Source organism: Lepisma saccharinum, chromosome 16 (genome assembly GCF_977018435.1).
Source record: "Lepisma saccharinum chromosome 16, izLepSacc3.1, whole genome shotgun sequence".
NCBI lineage: Eukaryota > Metazoa > Arthropoda > Insecta > Zygentoma > Lepismatidae > Lepisma > Lepisma saccharinum.
The window spans coordinates 43,978,551-43,993,166 of NC_139244.1; the positions used below are offsets into that span (position 1 = coordinate 43,978,551).

At 39.2% G+C, this 14,616-nt stretch overlaps 1 protein-coding gene across 1 annotated transcript in view; it reads right to left on the bottom strand.

Annotated features, from left to right (window-relative positions):
• Window positions 1-6,999: 6,999 nt before the first annotated feature.
• LOC146000571 (uncharacterized) overlaps window positions 7,000-14,616 on the bottom strand; it is a 71,616-nt gene continuing 63,999 nt past the window's right edge. Inside the window, exons 13-21 of the mRNA XM_083138322.1 lie at window positions 13,947-14,052; window positions 12,796-12,932; window positions 10,990-11,601; window positions 10,570-10,818; window positions 10,108-10,302; window positions 9,287-9,415; window positions 8,679-9,000; window positions 8,262-8,398; window positions 7,000-7,462 (exon numbers count right to left, since the gene is read on the bottom strand). Of these exons, the coding sequence (XP_082994448.1) occupies window positions 7,157-7,462; window positions 8,262-8,398; window positions 8,679-9,000; window positions 9,287-9,415; window positions 10,108-10,302; window positions 10,570-10,818; window positions 10,990-11,601; window positions 12,796-12,932; window positions 13,947-14,052 (2,193 nt within the window). The 3' untranslated portion in view covers window positions 7,000-7,156. The remainder of the gene's footprint in view (window positions 7,463-8,261; window positions 8,399-8,678; window positions 9,001-9,286; window positions 9,416-10,107; window positions 10,303-10,569; window positions 10,819-10,989; window positions 11,602-12,795; window positions 12,933-13,946; window positions 14,053-14,616) is intronic.

A 14,616-nucleotide genomic window follows, 5' to 3' on the forward strand; every position in this document is an offset into this window, starting at 1 on the left:
GTCTGTAAGGAAAATCATAGTTGTGTAATACAAATAGATGTAGTGCGCACAGCCGATGGCTCGCACATGAGATAAGCAATAAATACTTACTTACTTACTTACTTACTTTTAAGTTGTCATAGATTTGATGCAGGGACGTGACCACCGTCTCGGGGTGAGGGTGATGCTGGCCCAATTTGAAATAGTGAGCCCTCTTTCCTACCTGGCGTAATGACCTACATGAGAAATTTTCGGGTGACGAAAACAAGTATTTTAAGGTAGTTAATGATTGATTCCAATGATAACCCATGGTGTAACAGGCCGTGAGGGCCAGTACCTGCCTACCGACTCCCGGCCTCACTTCCACCAGAGGTGGGAGGTTATCCAACCAGTTACGGGGTGACGTGTGGTCAGCACGACGAACCTCAACTCGTTGTTGTAGTTCTTCCATAATCGAGTTTCCTCACGGGGGTGGGTGAACACTGACCAAAATCGGACGAGATTTTTTTTTTACCATTCCCCCAGGAGAGACAAACCTGTGCGCGTCCTGTAGCGGGAACCCAAACCTTGCACCTTAGACAGCAAATTGTAAGATTCTTACCACCCACGATCACCGGAAAGGAGTTAAAGCGATAAAATTTCGTTCACTCATGTGCCCACATAACTTCTTCGTGTATTTAACTGTATCTATTCATGTGAAGAGTCCTACCCAAGGAACTTCATGTCGAGAATTTTTACTCATCATAACAATTCAACGACACCCTTGATAGATACAGAAAGGGTTATATAACGAAAGATTTAGATGAGCCGCGGTAGCTCAGTCGTTATGGCGTCTCACTACCATGCAAGAGACCCGGGTTCGAGGAAATTCTTTAGGGTAAAGGCAGTCAGGGGCGTGGTGCTGATCACATGACCTCCACCTTTGGCCGTGATTAAGGAAGTGTGGGTACCTAATTCCACAGACCTTATACGCCTTCATGGCGTGGTGCAAAGCACAGGGGAGCACTTTACTTTACCTGTATAATGAAGGATTTGCCATATAGACTCATCATGTGAGTCATCACACTCACTAGGTTGACCACAATATTCAACACCGGCTGACCAACCAGCCCCTAGACAGGTTTACCCTTGGGTATATGGAGGAAATGCCACTGGGTACGAATGTATATCGTACAACAATGCTATCAAGGACAAGCCACTGTTGAGTTCAGAGGTTTATGTCTTCTCAGAGAATAAGTCTTTCATTAAAAAGGTTCATATAGGCTCATTCCATGCCAAATCAACCGATAATAATTATTTTATAACCTTAAGGGTTCAGATTTTTTAGATATTTTGATTATACAGTGCACCTATCAAAAGGACGAAAACTGCCAAATTTCAGATTTTTTTCCGCTTTTACTTTTAGAGTTATTGACTTTCGAAAAAGCAAAAATCCCAAAATTGGATGACATTTTGAAATTTTTAAACAGCTGTAGATCAAAAACTATTTGATCTAGAGAGCTCAAATTGATGTCATTCTCTTCTGTTTTTAATAGGCTTTAATTTGAAATGTAACATCAGTGTGGTATTTGAAATTTGTAATTTTTAAAAACTTGAAAGAGTCTTTTTGAAAATCTCAGAAACACCCATTTTTAATTTTTTCAAAAAAAAAATGATTTGTAGACATCAATTGGCTTTTTTTGTGTGTAAAATTTCAAAATGGGATGGACATGGGTTCCCATGGAAATGAAATTTTTGTATTGTAATGTGTGCAAAATTTGCTAAATTTGTTGACTTCCATGTTATAACCACAACTATATGATAAGTGGTTGATGTTGATGTCTTCATATTAGTCTATTTTATAATTTTTGGACAACACAATATGAAAACACCTCAAATGTATCACTTTTAAGATTTGACAAGCAAATTGAAAAATATACGAGCGGAAGTCATTAAGTAACAGGAATCTTATTCTAAACATCATGGAGATTTATGCACAACGAAAATTTGTGTTTCGCCACTCAAAATGGTTCCTTAGCAACACGAAATAAAGTTGTCGTGACGATCAAACAAACGCCTGCGCAGTTGTCCGTGCAGCATCGCCGCTCCACTGTTAACTTGCACCGTAGAAGAGCAACAAAGTGTTATTCGTTTCTTCACAATGTGTAGAGAATATCAAAGCGAAAAACCTTTCATAGTAACAAATTGCTCTTCGAATCCCCGTTTCGGTATTACGAGCCATCAACAAATGGCATTTTCTATCATGAATGCGTTCAATGTCATGCATAACTTCGTGGTTTACATAATATTTTAAAAGTGTGCTATGGAAAGTGTGTCACGTCAGCACAAGGCGCTGTCAGGATGAAGTCACTGATCTTAGCCTTGTCCTTGAGCAACACACACATTGATTATCCTATCGTGCTTGATGCGTTTGCATAAAGTAAAGAATTCGTAACATTTGTAAGAGATATTTACACTTCAAAGTCTATCCCGTATCGTACTACAAATGTTATTACTTTCCAACAGAAATAATAAATGTCGGTGGCAACCGTGAACCTTTGTCATGTGATTGCATACATGAGAATAGAAAATGCCGTTTTTCGAGGATTAGTAGCATCCAAATGAGAAAAAAGCCACTTTCTGCTCTGGACTGGACCTACAGTTTAAAGTGGAATTCGTACCACCGTGCAACGTGGATCCGGGAATCGAACTGGCAACCCCTTGGTTACAGGGCCACAGTGTTATTAGTACACCAACAGGGAGGCTTGAAATAAGCAAAACGTCACTGAACAAATGTTGATCATCTTCATGTTCTCTACGCCCTTTGAAAGGTTATCGGTAGTGTATGGTATATGATATTATTACACATGCCGTCCCTACACGTTCTCATGTAATTGGTTGCGTTCTGCAAGTTCGCAGTCTTCTCATCATTCGCCGTTGGAATCTGGAAAGGTTATCGATTGATTGAGTTGGTGTTTTAAGTCCACTCTGTGCACACTGAGGCTAATCGGGACTGGACCTACAGCTTAAAGTGGGATCCGAACCACTGTGTGCCTCCACCGGGTATCGAACCCGGGACCCCTTGATTACAAGGCGACGACGGTACCACTGCGTCATCGGCGAGGCCTCTGGAAAGGTCAAAACAACAGAACATTCGAATTAGGATTTGAAAGGATCAGCACCCATTTAATCGGTTCACCATTCCTCGTCATTAACAAAGGGGTAGAAAAGCAACGTATTACTATAAGACTGAACACACCATCGTGAGTCTCGTCAAATTGTAGCCCATTTTGATATGTCACATGACCCCCTTTCCATTTAAGAAAATGAGGCTGACTCCAACATGGAGGCTTTCAAGATGGCATCCATCTTGGCACCGTGTGTCAATCCGTTTGTATTTTATAAGGGTGGTTCCGCACTTTTGGCCCACGAACGAAACAACCAATTACGTGAGAATGATTGAAGTTACGATGAAACTGAGCAAACTATCGTATTTCTTGTGAAATTCTAGACCATGTTAAGTTGTCATGAGACTAATTTTTCCATTTAAGGAAATAAGGTTGACTTCAAAATGGCGGTCATCTTGTTAAGATGGTTTTCCTTTCAACTATATCATGTTTCAGGACCGTGTCCTCCCGTTTTGCCTTATTGCGTTTTCACCTTCCCTAATACAATTTCAAATGATTTATGTGACACGAACTTTCTAAGGCGAGACGGGACATTCCATTTCGCCTTATCCTGTTTCGCCTTACACACAAAAAAATTTCCACCAGGTAATATTGTCGACTTGAAGGGTAATTCATAATGTGAGCGCAGAGCTTGTGATGTTGCCTACCTTGGCTCCCCCCCACGACTCCTAGGATCACCGACCAGGTTAGGTTAGGTTAGGTTAGGTTGAGTGTAAGTCGATAATATTCCCTGGTGGGAAATTTTTTGTGTGTAAGGCGAAATGGGATGTCACGTTTCGCCTTAGAAAGTTCGTGTCACATAAATCATTTGAAATTGTATTGGGGGAAGTGAAAACGCAATAAGGCGAAAAGGGCCGTAATCTTCAGAACATTGGATTGGTGTGTATTTTCCCGTTTGTTTTTTATAGGGTTTGTTCCATACTTCTGGCTCAGCCTGAATGTTCTACATGCAAGCTTACAGGACATGCTGTGCCTCACGCATGTGTGTTAATGATTCGTCGTGGGTTTATTCTATAATATATCACATAGAAGAAAGCATGGCCGCATTTAGGTGCGTAAGGTATGAATTAAAATCTTTTGTTTTTTGTTCGCTTGGATTAATGCAAATTCAGAAATCAAAATCGGCAACTCATTTTCAAATACTTATTCAAACCTTCAAAAATTCAACTGGAACACAACCCTGAGTAAGCCTAGCCATAATTTTCAAACGTTTGAAATTCTTGAAAAGTTTGCGAAAAACATTTTGTTCTTGGATACCTGCCATTCCTCCACCTTCACTCAGACTGTCTTGCTTCCACTGTTGTTCCTGCATCAGACTGAAAATACCCTTATGTTTGCACCAAAATTACCTTTTCGACCTTTAAATTACCTGTGCTGCTTGGTTTTTCTTATCCGGAGTTTCACTCTCATCACGGGAAAAATATAGCCAGTAAATGGATAATAGTGTATTTACGTACAGGACATTTTTTTACAGGTTTACAAACATTTTTGACAAATGCAAAATTTCTTCAGTGTGTTCAAAATTATACCTGAAAATATTCTGAAAACTCTGAAGATATCTTTTTTTCTATTTCTTTTGAAGGATTACTCGTAATAACTTAACTCTAGACTGGAATGGTATACTGAGTGTGGGGTAAGGGCTATGTAGGATGCTGCTTTGATTTTTAATTTCTTCCAATTTGGCTCTTTTGCGCATTTCTACACTCTACTCTATTGTGTTCCTCTGTCCCCTTCTCCAGTAGTCATCTATATAAGCTCTTCTGCATTCACATGATATGTGATATATATATGTAGTTTTTACTGGTTTGAAAGGGGTTTCAGGCTACGATTTTGAAAGCATACCTGATGTTTTCCTACGAAATATTGTTGCTATTTGGGGTTTGTAATTAAGAGAGAGAGAGAGAAAGTTTCTCTTCTCTTTCCATCTCTCCCTCTCATTTTATCTCTCCCTTTCTCCCTCTCTCTGCCTGTGCTGCGACGCCAGAGGTCCCGGGTTCGAATCCCTCTCGGGCATGGTTGTTTGTGAATGTCCATTCATCAATTTAATCATTTCATCACTGATCCCCATCTTCGCAAATTAGCCAAGAGGCACAAAACGCGAAGTACAATAAAATAAATAAATCAAATCAAATCAAAATCAATCCCCCTCTCTGTCGGATCGAATTTTGCTTATCCTCTCCCATAAGACTGCATAGTGTTCCATTCATGTTATGAAATATCTGTAGAAACTATTTGGGTTGTTGAACACTTTTAGTTGGTTGATTTTGTTTATTTTACTTAGCTTTTCGGCCACTTTTTTTTTTTTTTGTTAATTGCGAACATGGGGATGAGTGTTACTATTGGATGTAACTTGTCTACAGGAAATACAAAAAATATTATCAACAAAATAATGTTTAAAAATGGATAATTTCAGTCCTTTCATTCTTACTGTAGTTCTAACGGGGGAATAGCAACAAAATAGAAGTAGTAGATTCAAAAATACATTTGCAAGATCCGCCCCTGGACTTGCTTGGTTGATGGGTCTATAGGGCCTCGGCTTCACACTCAGTAACACCTCGGGGCTTCAACTCCTCGTCTCAAGTTTCGGGTGTTAAAGAAAAGACGGTTATACGAGTTCTACATTTATCAGAGTTTCGAGTACAAAGGTCACAAGTCACCGAACTCCGCTGCTTATATCCGATTCCTCGGTGCCGAGATGGATCTACAAACTTGCATCTCTACACAAATACTACCTCACAATAAAATACAAATCAATAAAGTATCAATGAGAAACATATCCACTTACATGTACAAACTATCACCTTCATCCCCGGCGATTAACAAATATACATTGAACTTTTAAACGCCACACACTGCACTCAATTTTTAACCAGGGAGTATAGTTTCCTTCAACTACCCTTCTTCTTCCCGCAACTGCCACGCGATATGTTAACAAAGGAAGAAAAAATGAAAAATATATACAACGTGAAAAATTGAAAAATGTTAAGAAAAAAATATATACAGGTTTTGTTTTGCGCGGTATAACTTTCTTTTGCGCCCACATAGCTAAATTCTGAGAATACTGTCTTGCAACTCAAGAATCATAGATTATTATGATATAAGACTAATTACTGCCCGCCAAGGGACACGACAGATATTGAGTGGGAAAGGCAGTCTAATCTTTCGTCTTTTCCCCGTGTTAGCGTTTTCGTAAGATCGTAGCTGCCTGGTGTTTGCTCAATAACAGTAGATTTTCTGCATTGTTGCTACCGATAACAACTTCCAGCTCAGCCTGCTGGCAGAAAGAACAAACCCTTGAAACTTATAACCTACACCATGATATATAGTTAATATACGAGGCGTGTTCCACGTTACTAGGCAATCAACTATTAACATATAGAAGTATAGATACATATATGTATATAAAAATTATTGAGTTTATATATCTTTGAAACGTGGACACTGCTTCACGTTACACACTGTTGCAACAAACCTCATTGTGGAACCTCTGAGCGTGTGTTATGAATGGAGTTATGGAATCCTGTGTGTGTGCAATGATTATTAATTTACAATTTAATAAAAGCATTTGTGAATTTCCCACACTTGTTACCAATGGTATAACACAGCAAAATACTGTGATGTACAGCAACGTAAGTGCCTACCAAATACCCAGAACGAACAGAAACATAGACATGACGTTTATTATGTTTTCAACAGCGTGACAGGTAAGCTGGGACAGATAGTTCTTATCATGTTGTTCCAAGAGGTGGTAAAGACAATGAAAGTTAATGTTTTCTCATCAAGGTTTCTGGTATTACGGCTACATATTACGATAATATGGGAGCAATAGGGATACACCAATAAAGCGCATTCATGATTTGCTACAAAAATAGTTTTTATTTCTCTAATTTTTGTATCACAAAAATTTTTCCGAAACGTTGGTATCACAGAACCTGTACATTAGTGCTCTGTCAGAGCTTATACTTCTGGAGATACGCTCCTCTCCCAGAAGGCTGTGCGCGGGAACCTCCTCACAGGTTGGACCTGTTGGCGTCGGTGCCCTCCCTCTTGTGGTAGATGAGGGCGTCCTTGAAGTAGATGCTGGGCACGCGGAACTCCTGCTCGACCACCTGCCTGTCGAAGGGGTATCCCATGGGCTTGGTGTCGGGGTACTTGTGGTCCATGGTGCCGCAGAGAATGAGTGGTTCCTGGTAGTCGGCGGCGTCGGAGGCGTTGCTCTCGTACTCGGAGACGACGACTGCGAAGGTCACTGGGTAACCTCCCACCTTGCCCTTGGGCAGCAGCAGGCGCTGGGGAAGGCCGCACTGGCGGTTTTGCTGCAAAGAGATTCCAATGAGTAACTACGAAACTACTGAAACAGGTACTTATCTAACAGGTATTTAGGATTTTGGATCAGTTTACAAATTTTTAAGCAGATGATGCGTGTTGATTCCAAGGCTTTAATTCCAAAATTAATTTGAATATTTTGGCAAGAGTCCGCCACTGAATGCTAACCAAAGGTGAATAGTTCATCAGAACCTTCCACTTGCCACATATTTCTGTATTAACATATTTCTGTATCAGATATTGCCAAGAAATCCATCTCCTAGCGTTAGATATATTAAAATGACCTGAGGAGATTTGGTAGTTGTTTCCTGAGGATGTGGGCAAGTGCGAGGACTATCAGGTGCTGTGAGAAGTACTTGCATGTTCCAAAATGGCTAGAACTTTACCCTCAGCCTTGGATGGAGGAAGTCTTGTCTTTTAATGCGATTCTTTCAAGTTGTGTCCTTGTTGCACGATGGCATGAAATATTTAATATTTTACTTACTTTTAATTCTGGACCTCTATAATTAATTTGTTTTCTGGCATGTAAAATATTTTACGGTGAAAATACTAAAAGTATATCATAAACCAGTCTGGTGTTTTATTTGGATATTATCGAGCTAATTTCTCAAATCATCAAATGGTGCTGGTCTTTAACCCATTGGGACCCATTCAAGAACATCGATACTCATATTCATTTGTAGTAATAGTTCCGATTCGCCACGTCGTGTAAAAGAACTAGGTTTGGAACAAAATTTCCAAGTCTCAAGAAGTGTATGCTTAAAAATTCACTTGGTAAATGTTTCTCACCTTCTGAACGTAGTAGGTGTCCTGTCCCTGGAGGGCGCTGTCTACCATTGCCTTTAGGTTCTTGGTGGATTGGTGATCAGGAACGACGGAGTTGAAGTCCCTGGATTGCCTCTCGATGACGTTCTTTCCAGAAGTGACTGAAATGGTTATAGAGATTTACAATTAGCATATTTAACTAGAGGAATGTAACTTTTTCCAATTCTCTTTTTTTCTATGACTATTTTGAATCACTTTCTGGACATTTTGCCACAGAATATTAGAAAATTACGAAGACAAATGTATATATATCTTTATTTCTTACATAGTTGGAATTAACTTTTGTCTCCTTAGATGTATGCAATTTCGTAATAATTAAATTCTGCTTGGGACATTTCGAAATGGACCGTCAGCCCTGATAAAATGAAGAAAGGTAGTTACCTTGAACAGGGAACTTGTCAAGCTCGACCATGTAGCGCCTCTTCTGTTCCAAGGGCATTTCCTGTCCGTAGAAATCGTACTTGGGTCCAAGGAAGACTCGAACAAGGACTGTCTTGGCTGAGTCGCTCTCCAATTCCATCTTGAAGGTGAAGGGTTTGTGGTTGATCCTCTTGGTACGGGCCTTGATGATGACGTCCTGGGTGTTTTCGTTGCCGTTGGTGTTGGAGTCGACGACGTTGGTGAGGTCTACATCGTATTCCTCGAAGTAGGTCACAAGCCTGTCAGAGTCCACGTTGGAAACCTTCACGCCGGTCACCTCGAGCTGCGGATGGGGAGAAGTAGTGTAACGTTTCAAAATATTTCAAAGCGGTGTGATTATTTTAATTATTTAAGAATTTGTATTGATTATGTAAAACAAGACTGCAATTTCGACTTGTCATTGGTCGAATTTCGAAATGAAGTACAACTACCAAGGTAATTAATTAAGCGAGTTTCATTCCCTAGAATTGAGAAGGGTCAAAACTATATTTTCAAGATATGAAATTAGTTTTTTTCAAACAACTTGGTGGGAATTAACAAATGAAAAACAATCATGTCATCTCCTTTACCTCTTGGTGGTTGTAGTGTGGCAGCTGGTTCTTGTGTTTCTGGAAGAGGTTGTTGATCCTCTTGTGGATTGTGTAGAAAGCTGGGTCACGCACTGCTGTCTCGAAGTGCTCCAACACACTTGGTGCAACCTACAAGAAGGCAAAAGTATTTCATTTATTCATCTTCTAAGACATAATCACAGGTAATTATAATAAGCACAAATAGCTCTAATCAAAGAAAAATAAACTAATAGATATGTTTAAAAATATAATATGATAACTATTTAAAAATAAAAATTAAAATGTTCGATTGGGATGTCTTGTTTGCCCGGATAATTTTATTTGCTATTATTCTGTATTTGGCACTCATGCCATTAGTATGAATTATATGCCTTAGATAAAATGCTTCATATTGATTAAGAAAAACTCTTCCCAACTATGCGCATTTCAACTACATGAAGATTTAGAATCCTTGATATTCATATTCCTAAGAGAGAATTCCATTGATAACCACAATTACCGACACGATAGACTTGTATTATTAATTATCCCGTTATAAAACTTTATCGGAACGGTTGCGTCCATCTGAAATACTTGCATTTATTTTTCTTGTCTTATTATTTAGATCCAATTGATGTAATATGTAATGCAATTTCTCTTTCAGTTACTTCAAGGGTCCCGGGTTCGAATCCCGCACATGCTTGGTTATTTGTGAATGTCCATTCATCAATTTCATCATTTCATCACTCATCCCCATCTTCGCAAATTAGCCAAGAGGCACAAAACGCGAAGTAAAATAATCTAAATCAATCAATCAATCGATTAATCTTTCATTTACTTACTCCATATTTGTTTTGAGGGTCTGTCACTTGTCCCACGAGCTTGTAGATGGCGTTCTTCAGGTATCCATAGTAATAATTGTAGTGGTAGTAGTCGTCAGTTTCCTCATTCTTGACGTATTGTTGGTATCCCTGGACGGTCTTGCCCAAGATATCGATGCCTTGTTCATTGTTGATTGGCACTTTGTTGCCTTCCTCCTGTGTAAGACAATGAATATTTAGTTACACAACAAATGTCTAACTTTTAGTGTTTAAATTCATGCATTTCAGGCTTGAATTCTAGAGAGAAGGATACGAGGCTGACATGATGTCACTCCAAGAATATTTGTGATGATTACAGAACAAAGTTTGAGTTCAGAATGCAATATTATGTATTGCTAAGACAACTTCAATCACATAAATTTTAGATGAAGTTGTCTCTCGGAGACACTTTTAATCTTATGATTTAAAGGAGCATCTACGTACGGTCATAACGTATCCTAGATCAATGGCATCGCGGAGTCTCCTCTCGTAGTCTTCAACATCCTGGACCTTGATGTACTCGACGACATCCCTGACTCTCCTCTCGTAGCCCTCAACGTTTTGTTCGTGGTTGTATTCCTCTTCCTCGAGGTCCTGAATGTGGATCTGGTTGACATCCTTCAGCTGGATGTACTCAGGGCGGCTGGGGAAGTCCATGCCTTGCCTGTAGGTCAGGTGGGGAGCGTAGCCGTGCTGCAAGAGACAGAGCAACATTATCTGAGTGTTATCTTAAAGGCACAAGATCAAAAGTTATTCAGAATTGAGCCGAAAGTTAAGTTTATGGCTGTAAATTTACAGAAGATGAAGAAGGACAAACACAATATAGTAGGAAGACAGAAAGATTAGCAATGACTAATTACTCACCTTGATTGGCTTGCTGAATCTGAGTGGCTGGGTGGTTGGCAGGTCGTTGCACAACCTCTCGAGGTCGTAACGAGCGAGCAGCTGCTGGTGGAGGTAGTAGAAGAGCTCTCCCTTGCGCTCCTGTGTCTGTCCGTATTGCTGCTTGTACCAGAAAGGCAGGTGCTTGTTCCAGTTGGAGTAGAACTGGTTGAGGCCGATGTCCTCGCTGAAGTAAGCGACTTCCTGGTCGGCGTTCCTGATGAAGTTGGTGTTGTTGACCTCGATGAGGGCGTTCTCCCTTCTCATCTTGGCCTCGTAAGCCTGCTTGATGACGTAGTTGCTGAGGAAGAAGTGTGGCTGTATCTCGTAGGTGGGTGGGAGGACGACGTCCTTGGTGTCCTGTCGGTGGAGGACGGCGGTGGTGAGGGCGTAGATGAACTGTCCCTCGTTGATCCTGTCCCTGGCCCAGCAGGCGGTCTTGATGAAGGTGTCGTAGTCCTTTGCGTAGTAGAAGACTTGGAAGAGCTGCACCATCTCCTCCAGATCCTTGTGGTTCAGGATGGAGAAGATCTTGTTTCTGGGCAGCATCTCGTGCTTGTACTGCTTCATGAAGTGCTTCACAACTTCAACATTCTGAAAGGTAGCAGAATCTATGAATGATGAAGTTCTATAGGAATTTCTGTGTTACAAATACAAATGCTTTGCAAAGATCTATATTTGTTATATATGGTCATACTTTCAATGTTGTTGGCAATAATTCAAGGGACTATAAGCATTTACACCTCAGTATAGAGAAATACATTTCAATCAATTAGAAGGGTATCAGGAATGAAGCACGTCAGTATAGATAAACGGTCAACCTAGAGAAACACATTTCGACCAGTTAGGAGGGTATTATAAATGATCCAATACACAAACGTGACTAACAGATCCCATGGAGATTACTACTATTTGTGTTAGTCATTTGGAAGTAGAATTTGAATGTTCGAAATGTGCATGTTTGAGTTGTGGATATTTCTTTAGGTACTACATATTGTTTTGTATTTTTGTTACAAACGTGGCAACCAAGTGGGAGTCATGTTCTGTAGTTTCGATTTCCGTATGTGCTTAAATCTTACCGAATACAAAATTTATGAAATTATATCGTCAAAATGGCACATTGGAACTATATTTTACAATATTCAAGTATGATCGCAAACTTATGCAATAGATGCAGATTTTTGAAAATAATATAGTCTGTAATATCTAAGGATATAATTCGCGCATTAACTGTTGAGTGAAATTTCGGACTCTGCAAAATTTTGGCCAAACGCAAATTTAAGTTATAAGTGCAATAACTGATTCATGCTCACAATAGCAAACAGTGTTTGAAAATATTAACGACTACAGTTTTGAATTTATGTCGTTGTAGCCCCGAAATTTATTTTTATATTTTGTTATAATTCCAAACCAAATTAATCATTAATTAATTTTTGATACTGGATATATGGTAACATGAGAAAAGTGTTTGCCGCCGCTACATTGAACATTTTTTTTTCTGTTTTTAGTAATGTGTCAACTCAATACATTTCTATTGCAAATAATTATTAACTTCGATCAAATTATGTTTTTTGAAGCTGCAAAGGCAATTTAATAAACATATTTTATGAATTTTGTGCTTTGCCTCTCATGGTAACAGCACGTTGTGAATTAATTAAATATTTAAAGTACAATCATAACTGTTTTTGTACGAATCGTTTGTCTGTTGTTTTTTCTACGGAAGATATTTTATTTTGCCTTGAGTCATCCGTGACTAATTATCTTAATGATGTAGCTGTAGTGGTTTACCTCATACTTATCGAAGTTCTGCTCGATGTTGTAGTTGTTGCCGATTTCAGCGAGGTCCTGAAACTGATTGGGCTGGTGGACTCTGTGCAAGAGTTTGATGATTGTCTTTTGTTTGTTCAGGACATCCTGATCGGCAGCTGAAAGAAAACAGAAACCATCGTAATATACACAGAATTATGTCAGTGAATATTAAAAATGTACAAATGTAACCCTCCTGATATAAATTTATACGTTACTCCTTTTTGCTCGAAGAATGATCGTCATTTGGACAATTTTACTATGTTTTTATTGCAATCTATATTTTGTTGCAATGAGAAATGTGCCACACTATATAGTCATTTGAAACATTTGAGAGAAATACTACTCTCACTATTTATTTTATTTATAACTTAAGGGTATTATTTTTGTTAACCGCCTTGGATCTGAGGAGCAAATTAAAAAAGAGTATTTTTTATGATGTCGTAAATGTAACAGTTATTTAACAAAATGGTCCATATTTTGAGATGGAAAAGTTATTAATTCTACCACAAGTTTGATTCCCCTCACCCAAACTAAAGTTAGACCCCAAATTATGCCCATGCCAGCTGCTAAAAACATATCTATAGTTTAGAAAGCATTACTTTAAGCCGAACTAGGTTATTGTTTGATAGTTTCGATTGAAACAGGATTTGTTGAGATCAATATCTACGACGCTGTAGCTAGTAGATGGATCCATCGTGTTTTGAATTGGTACACTCGGCTAAACTTGCGTTCGTGCTGTCTCCTACAAACTGGTGGCGCTATCTCCGAACAAGAACATGAGCCCTAATTTTAAATAATTTTCCCAGTGTGTGGATTTGCGACTTATATATCGACTTTCCCTGAGTAGAATGTAGAAGATCTCTGTCTGCTGTTTTAATGGTTAAATCTGTTTTCCTTTCTTTATGTGTGAGGTTGCAGTTAAGGAAATCTAAATTTACTGCTTTACATTTTCCTCAGAAGTGATACTTATTCACAAAAGATACATTTAGATGCTCACGAGCTATACAAATTGTTGAACATACGATTAATCAGGATAATGGAAGACATTGCGAGCGAGCCATCTTATGCTGACTCTGCAACGATACAACTACCTGAACAACAACCGTAGAGAATCTAAATTCGAAACTTACCATCTCGATTGTACTGCCTGGTGGCATGGGGAATCGTAGAAGCTGCCACGACAGCAACTACGAAAGCCGACAACAGAACCAGAAGCTTTGCCATTGTGAGGAGTCGTGTTCAATTGCCAACACAGCCGAAGAGAGGATGGCTAGGTGGGCTTTTATAGCGAAGCCAAACGACAACTAGTGCCCTCTGGCCCCTGGAGCGAATCGAGAAGATTCGCGGGTGGCAACCGCGATTTAGTTATCAGTGACGTAATGTTTAGTCTTTCGATCTTATGCAATGTCATAGGGTTCATTTGAATGAATCCCTTGACTTCTTCACCACAGATACTAAAATGTTCCATTATTTTTAATGCTCAAATGCGCTAATTTACAAAAGTATTCTTATGCTGTTATCATGTTCAACTGCGTGCCTATCCATTTGTACGAGTCAACAATAGATGGTTTTCGATTTAATAATATATTCAGCACTAAAAATAGTGCACCGTGACAAACGAAAGTTTTATCCGTGATCTCTGCCAGTGATGCATTTGCAGCCTTCCATATCAATTTTCATATTTGTTACACAAAACTGTTGTTAGATTTCTAATGGTTCCAAATGCAAGTCTTGGAAGTAACTTTCCTTGATTTTTCAAGCATGGGAATACATCTGAATGTAATGAATGTGACCGAATGT